General features: G+C 43.8%; 1 protein-coding gene across 1 annotated transcript; it reads right to left on the bottom strand.

Annotated features, from left to right (window-relative positions):
- Positions 1–368: 368 nt before the first annotated feature.
- arsb (arylsulfatase B) lies at positions 369–15417 on the bottom strand. Its single transcript, XM_056403975.1, has 8 exons — positions 14620–15417; positions 13536–13722; positions 13053–13243; positions 12416–12623; positions 9218–9461; positions 7930–8000; positions 2621–2752; positions 369–1800 (listed from the first exon to the last, which is right to left on the bottom strand). Exons 1-8 carry the CDS (start codon positions 14878–14880, stop codon positions 1535–1537), a joined length of 1560 nt encoding a protein of 519 aa, XP_056259950.1. The 5' UTR covers positions 14881–15417; the 3' UTR covers positions 369–1534.
- Between the last annotated feature and the right edge of the window lie 131 nt (positions 15418–15548).

Below are 15548 nucleotides of genomic sequence, written 5' to 3'. Positions count from 1 at the left end.
CATAACGATACCTGCTGATGTCGGACTGTTTCCCCCCAGTAACCAGCGGTGTTGTTTGCTTTGCTCAGCTGCCAATCAATTCACAGCAGCGGGTTAAGGGTCACAGCCCGCATTAGGACGGGGCCGCCCACTCTCTGCAGGGAGCATTTCCTGTGGTAGTCTGCATGCTGCTGCCAGTGGGAGGTCAAACACCAAGGGGCTAAAGGTCAAACAGGGTGTATGTATTAAGGAAATTAGTTTCTCCCACTCAGACTCCAAATATGCAAATGACCCGTTTGGAAGTAACTGAATTTTACCTTTTAACCTGCTCGTTCTCCATCGCGGTTTCGACTTCAGTATATGGAACAACATCAACAGCACAGAAGATATTTGACCTTAAACAACTTTATCCTTCATGAGAACGGTACATTCATGAATGACGGGCATGTGGGAGTTATTTCTGAAGCCATAACATAAGAGATGCCTGAAGTCTACACAAGAAATTCCTCACATTTTCAGCCTTGAAAGCAGAAATACGCCGCTAACCGCTAACTCATTTAGCACCTACTCATCGTTAACTTAGAGGCAACGATGAGGGAAACAAGTGAGCTGAAGAAGACCACTTGTAATTAGCTGTATTCTGTTCAAACTGTCTACACATTCATAATTTTCAGTCTGTTTTACAAACATTTTTACCACATCTTACCCTGTTTATGATGTATTTCTTATAGCTAATCTTAATCTACGACCCGTTGACACTTACAAACAGTGGTGTGCACAATTACTAAATTGCAAAAAAAGTAGAGCACAGTTCATTTAAAGCACATTAAAAAACAAAAACATCTTTAAAATCTGCAATAACACACAGTAGCATGTGTAAATCAGACATTTGCTGTCCTTTTAGCCAAGTTTTGGTCTCCATCTCCCCCCATCAGTGACTGTGATTCGGTTACACATCGTTCTGTACTCAAAAGTTAAGTCAGAAATTGTTACCAGTCAAAACCAATTGTCAATATAAAAAATATCGATTAGTGCAGCTCTCCTGTGCAATCCTTAAAAAGCTCAAAAATATCTTCACCATTGTTTGATGGGTGAAATATTTTTCTCAAGAGTGTGATATTCCTGTGCAGCTTTGCGTCTGACTCATACCAGACGCCCGCGGCTTCTCAACAGCCGACGAACGTGCAAATACCTGAAACAGCGGGGAGACAGTCAAATTACAAATCAGCAGCATGTGTAGCTAACACGGTTTACGCAATCGCTATCGACCTGGGACGCAGCGATCGATCTGTCAGTCAGTTTGTGAATGACACGACCCGCCAAGCTTCTGCTTTGGTTGTTGAGAAAAAAGAAAGCAACTGACAATATTTTCCTTTAAAAACCTGAGCGATCTGATTTAGAAGCTTGAAATATTTGGCTGATGGAATAAGATGTCTTTTAGATCGACCGACATTACATTAAATCATCATTCAGTAAAAAAATAAAAAGTTCTCCACTGAAGAGATTCCTGCTGTAAAACAAAGTGCTTCATAATGTTCATCACCGTCACCTCCGGCTAAGCCCAGGGTCCCCAGGCTCCCGTGGGGCCCGGGTCACACCTGGGGTCTTCATCTGGGAAGTTTATGGGCAAAGCGTTTTTCTGGTGGTGGCGGAGCCGACTGAGGAGATGATCCACCACTGTGGGGAACAGAGCAGACACTTCCACCTTCTCCTCTGGATCCTTTTCTATGTTAAACAGCATCACGGACTTCAGTGGGTCGCGCTCGGAGGGACTCGACTCGGAGCCGTTGTGGCCGGGCCGCGGGAACCAGACGTCGCAACCTGGAGGAGACAAGATGGAGGACATGAGTATTTTCATTTTATGCTTCTTTATGCTTTGACTCAACTGCATATTGTGTTTACTACTGCACTACATTTACGTTTCACATGAACATTTTATAATAAAAGAAAAACACATGATGAGCCTGGGTCACCTCACTCCACAACTTTCCTGTCTCTCTCTCCTCCAACTATGATTGTAATAAAGGCCTGAAAAACAACTTATAATGAGCTTATAAAAAATAAATAAAAAAACATTTTTAGCTTGTGACCTCTTACCAAAAAAAATGTTGGGGCTCCTTGTTTATAAAACGTAAAAAAAAATAATGAAAAGAGACCAAAGTGACATCTTGAAAAACAGGTTTTGACCGGCCAACAGTCCAAAGATATTTCAGTAACTGTCATACGACATAAAGACAAGCAGCAAATCTTCACATATGAGAATCTGGAACCAGCAAATGTTTGGTACTTTTGCTTTGATTATCAAAATAGCTGCTGATTGATCAACTTCTAAACTTCTCAGGAGGTCTCATTAAAATAACCGACTGAGGCACAAAGACGTGAAACTGAAAATATTTCCTCTCCCATTAATCACCTCACAACCTCTCAGATTCTTCCTGTCTCTGTTGATACTTTAAGTACTTTCACTTAAGTAGGAAAGGAGCGTTTTTTCCAATAACATATAGGTACTTTTACTCAAGGACTTCGTCACCGCTGATGAGCAGAGATAAGACGTCAGTGTGTGTCTGTTGCATACATGTGCTTGATTTTCCACTTCCACTTTAGACTAAACATGTCATTATGGGCGACAGAAGATACTGACCTGGGTAGCCAGTCAGCAGCTTCCAGTTTGAGGATCGAATGGCGGCGTGAATGGACACATTGAAGCCGGAGTTGGCCCGGGTGTCTCCGCTGACCACCTGAGCCAAAGTTAACCGACGCTCCCTGCCAGGGCCTGACAGAGAGCACAGGACAGAGCTGATCATGGAGGTCATCCATATTTAAAAAATAAAATAGAATCTGCTGATTAAGGCGATACAGGACGCCCTGTGTAAACGATACCAGTTGGTAGACTGGCACCAAATCTGAGCGCATACCTGGAAATTACAGTCAGTATCAAGTGAAAACAAATACATGAGGATGAAAGACTTCATTTTGTGCTGCCAAATCAGCAGAGAAACAGCTGGAATTAAGTGGTTTAAAAAATTGCTGAAAACAAAAAAAACATTCAAAACAATCCTTCACTTTTAAGACCAGAAGTTGTTTTACATGTGAATTTCCTCAAACACGTGGGTTGGAAGAATGTGACAAATACGGCGGTAATGTGGTCGACTCAGCACCGGTCTCCGATGTCTGCCAAGCACAATGAATAATTTGCCCGTTGCTGCAGTTGGGCAGACTTGAAGACAGTAAGCAAAGGAGGAACAAGGGTCACAGTTACCAATTGGCATGATTTTACCCGTTTCACAAGGCGAGAGTAAATAATTCATCCTTGTTCTGATGGTGTCCAGAAATCTCCGCCGCCTCCTGCCACGAGCTATTTCTGTTCTTACGGAAAATGTCTCCCAGAAGTCGAGCACACATGTCTACGTTTGGCCTTGCGAGTATTCTCAGGTTCACGCAAGCGCTTGACCCCGACAATGTGGTCCTGATTAGCTCAGATTTGCGAAGTGATTTCGGCCTCCTGTCGCTGTCAAAAACAAGTATTGCCTCACATTCTTTGCATATAGACAAATGTTCCAATGTTGGAGCTGGTTTTTTTATAGACTCGATTCCACCACAGCGACATGTCGGGAGAATTAAATCACTTCCGATCTCAGGGGTTTTTTTTTTTTTGCGACCACATGATAAAAAGCTGCGACGTTGAATTCGTCACTGATGATTGCACAAATCACATGTGGGAATCTAAATTGCTCTCACATGCATTAGGCCCGGCAACGCGATCCCTGAACCAGATTCGGTCTGAAATCCTTACATAAGAACGGGGTGTCGACATGGCGCCAGATTCAGGTGTTCACACTGTTAACGTTAGCCGGCGGGATGACGGATGATTTGGGCTCTGCAAACATCAGGGTTTGATTTATTTCGGGGGTTCCTCTTCCACTCTTGCTTCTTTAAGGAAAGGGGCTTCAATCCCCAACAGACGCTCCGTCCATTTCTCACCCTCTCCTCAGAGCAGGCCTCGCTCATCTGGACCCGCAGCAGGAGGATCCACAAAAACGAGAGAGAAAGGGGGGAGGAACAGTGGGAAGAGACCCTGAGAGAGCAGGGAAATTGCTAGAAGGAGAGCGGAGGAGTGCGGAGGGGAAATTTGGGGGTGATTTAAGGTTTGGGGCAAGTCCAGGGTGTCTCTCTCTCTCTCTCTCTCTCTCGACAAGCGAGAACTTCAGAGACCCCTCTGTGACCCATTTTAGTTAAGATCCCTCTTCTCACACTGAGCGAGGGGCAGAGACGAGGGATTTCGAAAAAGCGACTTGAAAGGAGAAAGTATGTAAAAGAAAAAAAAAAAGGGGGGACTCTGTCTTTTTATGAGCTAAATAGAGAAAACCCAAAGAAGGAACGTGGAGAGCGAGTTTCCAAAGAGAGGCCGGGTTAATAGGAAAGAGGGGAAAGAAAGAAGAGAGGAATGCGCTGAAGGAGGCTGGTTGTCACTGTGGTGGTTGACAATAAAGATTCAAACATAAAACACAAGGGCGAGGGCTTGTAAAGCAGCAGTGTTGTTTTCACTGGGTCCTCTTATCATACGAATGATTTACATGGTAATGACCAGGAGTAAACTTTGAGGAGAATTTGAGGACCACTGGCTTAAGCTGAATAAACAGTCGGGTCTCAGAGACGCGATAAATCGGTGACCGGACTTTCCAAAGACTTATTCATCAAACAGAGGCTTTGGATTTATTTCCAGTAGGTCTCGGCCACTTCTCAGACATTAGAGGAAAGAGAAAGTAAATTTGCATTAATTCAGTTTCATTTTCATCACAGTTTACTGGTACTGACAGCAGTTTAACCCTGTTTTAGCTTCTTTCAGCTCTTTGTTTTTGGTTTTACAGCCTGAACCTTTAATGTTTTAGTTTTAAAATACACTAAGCTTCCCGTCCACATTACTGCAGAGTTTTTGAGCACCTAAAACTGAGACTTTTGAAACGCTGCCGGCTTTGTTTTAGTTTGAACAGTTATGTGAGTTGCAGTCTGGACGGGGGAAAAACTGAGACCTTTGGAAACGATGACGTAGCAGCTGCTCGTAGTATTTTCTGCAACTTATCAACTGCAGAATCGTCAATCTGCTTCCTGTTTACTCCGGCTCACACTTCGAACGAACATCACACACACAAAGCTAGCCAGAAAGAGCCAGATATTTCCCTCCGGGGATGGTGGAGACCAAAAACAGAGATAAAAGGAGGGTTAATAGTTCAACTTATATTCACCAGGCGGCTCCAAATGAACGATTACTTTCCCCTGTGTCTGCTGGATGTGCAGACAGGCAACTGTCGCCTCAATATCAACCTCATAAGAGGATCGTATGACTGTAATAATGCAAGCCTGCAAGCGAGTATCTCCCCCCGATCCCACCCTGTCGAGTAGCTTTGGAAACCCCGCCCCCGACACCTCTCCTATGTTGGATCACAAAGGTCCCAATAAGATTTCTGTTGTGACTTTCACCTTTCACAGAACCTTTACGGTGGATCAAAAGCTACACATCCGCTGTGAAACATTTCAGTACAAAAATGTACTCCTCCTATACCTCTGCTATTTTTAAATGTACAACCAACGTGCAGGATCCTCCACAAAGTCAGAAATAGTGGCCTCAGAGCAGGAGCCCGCTACCTCCTCAGAGATGGCAGTGGGTTTGGTTCACCTAATATTACGTGGTGTAGACAAGTACGAGACCACTTTGTCTCATAGTGAAGAAAAAAAAAAAAGGCAGTCACAAGACACATTTCCTGGAAACCTCCCTGCAATCACAGTTTAAACTGGACACACACACACACACACAGACACACACCCTGCCCTCAAACGTCAACAAGCTCAGATTTCAACAGTGTTGACTGACCACGGCTTCACCAGTGACTGATTACATCATCAACCTTGTGTTATCAGCGTTCCTCAGATGAAAAAACAAAAACACCGTTTTCTGTGATACAGTAGTCACAAAACAACAAAACAAAAATGTGAGAACAAAATAACTTTCAATGATAAGATAAATGTTCTTAAACAATTCACCTAACCTTTGTATAGAAGGGGAAGAAGTTTCATTTTAATTAGAGACTCTATTGGACATCCACTGACGATTGGCTAGAAACCATGTGAGATCAGCCACAAACAGAATCACCACACACACACACATTTTTTTCAGACACTCATAATAAACATAACGTGGGTTTCTAATAGGTTAATGTGAGTTCAGTCAAATGTTATGCAACGTGCTATTCTTAGGGCCCCAGTCTGTTTTAACTTGCGTCAATTGGATTCACGATGTCTTGCTGTTTGTGAATACCGGCGTCTAACAATGAAGCCTTGATACTTGCTGGGAAAAGAGAGAGAGACAACAACATGAGAAAAGAAGAACACAAGTCCCACAATGCCCCGAGACGAGGAGAGGGAACACAAGGTTTCCATCACCTCAACATCCTTTATCAAATTGTCGCCTTCACTGGAAGATGAAATTACGGTTTAGGAGATTTGCACGTGTCTTTACAGGTTTCCTCCCACAGTCCAAAAACATGCAGTTTAGGTCAACTGGTGACTTTAAATTGCCTGTAGGAGTGAAAAGGCTGTCTGTTTATATTTGGGAGGCTCCGGCCCCCCAGCGTCCATCTATACATAGATAATGGGTAGATGGATGGGATTTAAACTAGTGGTTTCCAACTTAGTGAGAGGTCACCAGATATTTAAAAGGGACGCCGTCTACAGTCAGGATGATCATTAAAGTCAGTGAGCTTCATCCTCTGGGAACCACGAATGTCTGGACAAATTTCATGCCGATCCATTTAAAATAAAATAAGAACACTCTCACACAGTCCGCGACTTTTGGATGTCTGTACATCCAATAACTGAAGAAACATTTCACTCAAAAGCGCAGACGACAACGTGGCGGTGCCGCTAGAGGAAAAGTCGGGAGATCATGAAGGTCATTGGGATTCATCCTCTGGGAAACATGAACGTCATCACAAAATGTGGTGGAAATTCATCGAGGAAATTTGGAGATATTTCCCAGGATATGATGAAAACTAGGACCTGATGGTGGCCCCAGGAAAAGTCAGAGGATCACCAGAGTCATTGGGATTCATCCTCTGGGAAACATCAACGTCTTCACAAAATTTCACGCCAATCCATCCCATAGGTGTTGAGATATTTCAGTCTGGACCAAAAAGAGGCTCCATAACCTCATATCTAGATTTGAAATCTGCAATTTCTCTAAACAAGTGACACATTTGGTGGAATCTGGGGATGGTTTTTGTTCACTTCCTGTATTTCATGTGCAGTTTTGAAACACATAAACACAAGACTCGTTATCAAGCCCAGGACACAAACTAGGTTTCCAAGAGCAAGTTGATTTACATAAAGAAGTGAAATGATCTCAGACTATTGGCAGGATTTTGCTGCTCTGAATATGTTTAACAGTGAAGTGATGGGATCTCTGCAGCTCGGGTCGGCCAATGTTTGTGTTTCACAAGCTCCTATTTCAAAATCCATGTCAAAATTCTCTCTTCACCAGGTCTGGATGAGAGCATATACACTCTACATAAATACACACTCAAAACAACACAGGGCAGTCAGAGGTTTCCACTTTTTCCAAAGAAGAGCTTCTTAGTTCTTAATCTTATACGCAGAGCTGAGAGGAATCATCTTTTTTCAAGCAAAAAATGCCAAATATTCTCTCGCTGCAGCTTCTGGAGTTGTTTCTTTTCACTGTTTAATATCATTGTAACCTGATAATCTTTGAGTTTCGGCCTGTTGGTTGGAAAAATAAGACGTCTTTTTGGGCTTTGTTGCGATGGACATTCCTTAAAAATTGCACGACATTTCACAGCCTAAAACATTAACTGATTAATTGAGAAATAATATGCAAATTATATGCTATGATCCTGCTCATGTGTTGTGATGTGATGTGCAGTGAAAACGTGAACTTACACGGAGCGATATCATTGTACAGAGGGTCGATGTTGTGCAGCAGCTCCACTCTGGGTGAGGCGAACCCTTTGCTGTAACATAAAGGCAGAGTTAGTCTTAAACATATGGATACACAACCAACACACACACACACACACACACACCACACACACACACACACACACACACACACACACACACACACACACACACACCATGATGTCTGACTCATGCACTGTAAAATCCACTGGGATCTGTAAATCTGAACCAGCTGGCCGATGTTCACCAGGCGGTCATGTGCTCTGACCGCACTCCCACCACAGAGAAAACGCACCGCTCTCGCTGACCACAGTGTCTGATAACACAACTAAAATAACTCTCGCTTTCTGCCGCCTGCCCTTCTGTTCTGGTTTCATTAGGCTTTTTTATTTCCACCGATCGAGCTGTCAGGCCGCTGCTTTCTGTAACGGGCAGGGAGGATAAACACAAAATGAAACAAACAAACGGCAGTTTGTGTTCCCCCCATGTTGTTGTGTCGCTCACACGGCAACGCCAGCAGCCAGCGGTCAGCTGATTTGCGTCAGCCAATGGAGTCAAGTGGAGGCTGTGAGTAGTAGTTTGTGGTCCAGGCTAAGCCTTGATTTTCTGCTGGGGCTCTGCTGCAGCCCTCAATTTCACCTCCTTCATTGTGTCCACATTTAGTTTACAAATATAATGTGTCAGTCAAACGGGACTCACTGACAGCTGGTGTGATGATCCCTGCACAAACTAACATGTACAAACTGACTTCAGCTCTCCGAAACATAGAAATACAACTACACACGGTTCAATATATCACACGTACAGTAATTACAACATCCCAGGATTGTCAAAACATGAAAGGATTCGCAGCAAAAACGAATTAGCTGATCCAAAAGCAGGGTTTGATAGAGGCGGAGGTGTGGGATGGAGAGGGGATAGGGGAAAAAAACAAGAGGGATGGAGGGACTACTGATTTGTGTGAGAATGACTGATGGAATTTCCTTCTCTTTGAGCTCCCATTGCCACAGTAACAAAGGGCTTATTGAAGGAGCAGGAGCTCCTACAAGAAAAAGACGCTGGGTCAGGGAGACAGGCAAGAGGGAGTTGGAGCGAGGAGCGTGTTGGGGGGGGGGGGGGGCACAAAGAGAGGGCAGGCTGTCAAACTGGAGAGCTGGTATCGCTCACGCTGTAAACGCAGGCCACAGGCCAAACCTGCCACCCAAGAAACACTCCCAGCTGCGAGTTCAAAGTCCCCGGCTCTGTGAAAAAACCTCCGGCCCCAGCTCACCTGATTGTGTTCCAGACGTCGAATCCGTCCAGGGGCTTTGTGGTGTTGGTGCTCCCGCCTGCCAGGCCAACGAACGTCGGCAGCCAATCAGAGACGTGGATCAGTTCGCGGCTGACGGTTCCGGGTCGTTCGAGTAGCGGGCCAGCGACAAATCCGACTCCCCGAACCCCACCTTCCCACAGTGACCACTTCCTGCCTCGCAGTGGCCAGTTACTGCCGCCGGTCAGTGTCTGACCTCCGTTATCTGTCAAACAACCAGAAGACAGACACTAGATAAGACATTTTGAATCAGAAAATATAAAGATAAAGGCTTAAAGAGAGTGTGTAAGAGTCTAAGGCCACGCTAGTCCCGCCTACATCATCTTCTGGGGACCATGAACGCTTCTACAAGATTTCATGACAATCCATCCAGCAGTTGTTGAGTCATTTCACTTGATAATTAAAACATTGACCTGCTTGTGGAACTGGATGAAACAATCAGAAGATCACCAAAGTCATTACGCTTCATCCTCTGGGGACCATGAACAGCTGATAAAAACTTTTACGGCAATCCTACACAAGAGTTGGCGAGATATATTGATAAAAAAACAGATATCTTCACATCATGGTGGCACTAGGGGAAAAGCAGGGGCTCACCAAAGTCGGTATGTTTCATCTGCTGGGGACCATGAATGCCTTTACAAAAACTTCATGGCAATCCATCCAGCAGTTGTTGAGATACTGGACCACAGTGCTGGACTGACTGACACCGCCAACACACACTTAGCGAGGATAAAAACAAATGATCTAAGACATTAAACAAATCCAGCGATGTTCATCCATCTGTCTCCCCTGCTGGACAAAAACTCCTGCACAGCGTCCAACCATTACACAAGTGCGCACACACATACACACACACACACACACACACACACACACACACACACACACACACACACACACACACACACACACACACACACACACACACACACACACACACGCACACACACACACACACACACAGGCAGTTAGACCGACTGTCATCATCCCAGTCAGCCAGTCCAGTATAAACACACTTGACCAATCGCATCCAGCCAGGGCTCCCCTTTCAGCGGCGGAGTGTCATGCAAGTCCAGGAAGTAGTCTGTGTCAATTCCCGAACTGTTCTGGAAAAGACCGTCTGCTCCTTAATGCCTTTCCAAGCTGCTCCGGCTCTCTGCAGGCCAATACCCCCCCACCCCCCCCCCCCACCCACCCACCCACCACCCCCACCATCACACACACACACACGCACACACATCCACTCCCCACCCAACCCCTGCACACTTTCACTGGAGCTCTATCTATTTGCTTACAGTAGAGAGAACTTTGTCGTAAAGGAACAACTTCAGGGCTCATTTCCTTCCTGTTAAGTCTGACACATGTGGGTCGACAATAAACATGTTGACCACGAGAAAAAGTCCAATTATAAAAGCTGGAAAAACAAAAAGACTAATAAATCCACTGATTTTCCATATTCAGATAACTACTTTCCGTAAACGGATGATTATTGATTTATGAACTATATTCTGGTCACAGCAGAGATTACGTAACCGGTACATCACATTTACACAGTTTTTTTTTTTTTGTTTTTTTTGAGTCTTTTACTTCAGTGTCAAATCAGCAGAGTCAGTGTCTGCACAGCACATGGCTGGCTGAATCCACCGAGGTCAGAGCCAAGCAAATGTGTGGAAGAACAATGAAACAGGCAACCTACCGCAGCCCAGCACAGGCATAAAAACCTCTCACTTTACTTTCACAGCATTGTTCCTGTCCTCTAATTACCCTTTTAAAACCCCCCCAAAACCCCTAAAAATAACCCTCAAAGGAGTTACCTACTTCAGATGCAATTCATTAGAAGCTCCACATGTGGAAACCAGTGAGTAGGCACATGTTTAGATGGTGGTTTTTAAGCCTCGACCTGGCCTTGTTATGTTCTCCACCGAAAGGTTTATAAGATGGATATTTTTCAGGATTCAACAGAACTGAGACTCCAGTGGTGAAGGTGAAGACATGAGCCAAGTGGAGTCTACCTTCTTTCTGTAAATCTCCACATCCTGCTGCCACGCTGATCCTGACACCAGCACACAAACCCCTGTTACAACAACTACAACAGAACACTGCTCTCTAGTGGACATGCGGAGTATTACAGTTGCCTTTTTTCAGCATAACCAGCCCCAAAATTTGTGGAGAATCCAAACTAAAATAAAAAAGCGTCAAGAATCAGGTTTAAATCTCTGATTTTTGGTGATAATAATAAACAACTTTTAATTATCTAAAAGGAGGGAATAGTTGCTATTTGTAACTCCAAATAACCTCAAGTCATGGACAGATTGTGAGACAACAAACCCCTGGACACAGACCTGTTAAAGACACCCAGACTGAGAGAGACACAGACGACTACAATTTTTTAATAGTTGTTTTGTGTCTTTGTGGTGATTTTGTGTCTTTTCTCTTCATTTTATGTCTCTTTTGACTGTTTTCTGTTCCTCTGTGGTCATTTAATGTCTCTTTTGGTCATTTTGTGTCTCTTTGTGGCCCTGGGTCTGTACCTTGTTTGCCCATACATGACACTAAGACGCCAAACACCTCTCACCTTCTGACTCAGGACGTGGCACCACGAGTGGTTAATCATATTACTGATTCCCCCTGATGCAAGAATCTGTTATATCGCCCTCATTCTTGATCATGTTGTGCAGTAAAATGTGTTATCTAACCCTCTGATGCATTAATTCAATAAACCTTGTTTTTATCACCTGAACTCCCTTTAACCCTGGAAAAAAAAAAAAAAAAAAAATGGCTTTGATGCTCACAGAACAGAACATGTGGTTTTCTGTCTGCAAACATAAAATGTAATTGCTCTTCACTTAGCATCCACTGATTTGGTTTCCATTCTGGCGCACTATAAAAGAATCCGCTGGAAAAAAAATAATAAAAAGCTGTGGAAAATATATGAGCATTCCCAGAGTCAATCACCTGATTATCTGTGTGTAAAGCCTGATCTTTCTTTGTCAGTTTCCACTGAAACAAAGACAATTTAATCTAGCCAGAAGAAGAAGTTGTTCTTGTTAGTTTGAGAAATAAACCAGTTATAGTGCTTCATCATGTGTTTGACGTCTTGTTGAACAGGCTTCAATTCTCAGCCATGACACAAACAGTGCGTTTTTATCCACAGACCTGTTGAGAACACGAGCACCGTGTTGTCCCAAAGCCCCGTCTTCTGCAAAGCCAGGGTGATGTTGCCCACCGCCTCGTCCATGGCCGACACCATGCCGGCGTAGAGCCTGCGATGGTGGTCTTTGATGAAACTGTACGGGGCCGTGTAGCGCTCTGGCACCTGCAGCGGTGAGTGGACGGCCTGCAGCGCCACGTAGAGGAAGAGCGGCTGAAAGACAAAGAGGACGACGTGTGAAGACTCGTCTCTGTTGCTGAATGTTGTAAACTCAAACAAACAAATGACCTAGACTTTTGTTTGTAGAGCGGAAAAGGCCAGAAACCCTTAATTAGTCTAATTACAAAAGGCTTTTTTGAAACTCAAACCTTCATCGTCTAAAAAACGAATAATTAATTTCCCATATTTGGCGATTTATTTGTCTTCTGTTGACATTAACATAAGACTGGACTGATAATTATTGTCTGACAGACCTGTGAGAGTGTGTTGCAGCTAAATTCAAATTCAAAATGCAGCAGTGAAGAGAGACCATGTCTCCACAGTCCTGGCCTCTCTTCACTGACACCTCTGATCGTGTGTGTGTGTGTGTGTGTGTGTGTGTGTGTGTGTGTGTGTGTGTGTGTGTGTGTGTGTGTGTGCCACCTTGTTAGAGTTGTGTTTTTCGATGACGCTGATGGCCCTCTGGCTGAGCAGCTCAGTTGAATAGGCTCCTGTGTATCCGGTGGCGACCTCCTCTCCGTCCCTCAGGTCCAACGCACAGCGAGTCAGGTTCAGGGCAGAGATCGGGCTACAGCGCTTATGGGTGTAGTAATCCTCGCTGCCCGTCAGGTAACCTGGAGGCGAGACACAACACAAAATCTAAACTCTGGAAACACCGGGGGCGTAATTTCCACTGTTCAAATTCCTATTTTTGCCCCCCTCATTTTCATAGTTTCAGGTTTATTCATTCACTAAAAGATCCGTAAACATTAACTTCTTATTGTCAAACCACCAAATTCCAGATGACAGAAGCTCTGAGTGGATGAAATGTTAAATGTTCATCCAACACTGCAAAAATCTCCAAAAATGACTGTGCATCATCAACTGAAACTGTTCTCTCAGATGTTCATTCAACAATATACAAACCAAAAAATGAGTCAAAGCCGCGGCGTGTGGGCAGGCAGTCCTTCTTGTACATGCCCAGGTGCCACTTGCCCACCATGTGTGTGGCGTACCCCGCCTCCTTCATCAGCTGGGGCAGCAGTTTCTCATCCAGGGGCAAGCAGTACGGCTGACAGGGCCAGATGATCTGGTGCTGCATGCCTGTGTGGATCTGCGGAGGAAGACGTTTAAAAGACAAACAAGGTCAGTTGAACACGGCGCGAGGCGAAGAGGGAACTAACGGACTCTGTGGCAACAATGACGACAGAAAGAGAAGTTTCATAATAAACACCCCGAAGTGGCGCGACTTTGTTCTCTGGTTCTACTTTCCATCAGCGTCCAAATTAGACTCTTTCCACCCAGGAAAGTTCTTCAAGTTATTTCCTGGAGTCTAAAGCAGGAGGCTGCTATGATGCACTGTATGAATTATCATTAGCTTCATATTTAAATTATAGGTAATCAACGTTATCGCCATTCTTATTCTATCTTGACTTGTTTTATTTATTTACTTATTCTCGTCTTACTCTTTGGGTACATTGAAAGGCGCTATAAAAATCTAAGTTATTATTATTATTGAATAAAAATCATTATTCTGAAAACACCTTTCAATTGAATGTAAATGTATAAATGGGAAATCTTCACCTGACCCAATGATGCACAATGGTTATTATAACTTATTATACTGTTTTTATAATGATCTGTTTTAGTCTCAGATCTGCTCATTGTGCTAAAAAACCTCATATACAGTTGTTTTGTGTTTGACAAGAAAGAAAATACATATTATATACATTATTATATACATATATTAACAGGTTTTAATGCAGAAAAATATCCAGTGCGTGCACTGCCATTTTTGATTAATTATGGCTCATTGATTTTAATTTCTTAATGTCTGAGGAAAAGTTATTGCTGCAGATTCATTACTGTTTTGCAAAAATACAAAAGCAGCAGGAAAACGACTTGGACTTAAATCATTTATGAAAGTTTTATTTTTCAGCCTGATGTTGCTTTACATCCGTTTTTGTTTGGGAAGAAGTAAGTGGATCCTACATTAGTCTGCGGGTCTCACCTGGTACCTCCCGGTCATCAGCTGGTTCCTGGAGGGGGTGCACAGAGGCTGGACGTAGTAGTTCTCCAGGCGGACTCCCGAGGCGGACACTTTGTCCAGGTTTGGAGTCCTGATCTCCGAGCTGTGGTAGCCGACGTCGTACCAGCCGAAGTCATCGGCCAGGACGAAGACGACGTGAGGCCTCCGCGCCGCCAACACCGGAGGACAGCTGAGAGCAAACACGACAACCACCAGCGAATGAACCGACCGTCTGTCTCCCATCGTTAGTCTCCGGTGTTAACTACTGTAAACAACTGTAAACAACTGCTTCAGCCGAAGAAAGCCGAAGAGAAAGTTCGACAGGCTTCGTTTCAAAGAGAGGGGAACATGACAGAGACGAGGCCGAGCAGCAACAGCAGGTCACCGGGCGTCTGAACTGGAAGTTGTCGGTGTTTATTTCTGTCAATATCAAACTAAATACGACTGAAGTTACATTTCCTCCGTCCGTCAGCCACTTCCCTGTTCCGCAGATTGAAAACACTGCCTCAGCTGCAGCAGCCAATCAGATGACTGGAAAAAACAGCCAATCACGTGACAATACGGAAGCCCAGTTTGGTCGACGTTTTTCGAGTTTATTCGTTTATTCATTGTTGTTGTTTTGGGGCTTTTTGTTTGTGTTTTTTTGTTTGGCTGGTTTATTTTTTGTTCGTTTTTGTTCATTTGTTTTTCTACGATTTATTTTTTTATTTTTGTTTTGAGGTTTTTTTGTGTTTTCTTTCGGTTGGTTTGTTGTTTGTTTGGTTTATCTCTTCTTTGTTTTTTGTTGTTTTTGTTCATTTTTCTTAGATTTTTTTATTGTTGTTTTGGGGGTTGTTGTTCTTTTTTGTTTGTTTGTTTTGCTGCTTTTTTGTTGTAGCTCTTGCTTTTTTATTTTGTTTGTTGTTTGTTTT

The sequence above is a fragment of the Seriola aureovittata genome, chromosome 18 (assembly GCF_021018895.1).
Source record: "Seriola aureovittata isolate HTS-2021-v1 ecotype China chromosome 18, ASM2101889v1, whole genome shotgun sequence".
In the NCBI taxonomy this organism is placed as follows: domain Eukaryota; kingdom Metazoa; phylum Chordata; class Actinopteri; order Carangiformes; family Carangidae; genus Seriola; species Seriola aureovittata.
The sequence above is the reverse complement of the archived record's forward strand: the minus strand, read 5'-3'. Positions and strand labels throughout refer to the sequence as shown.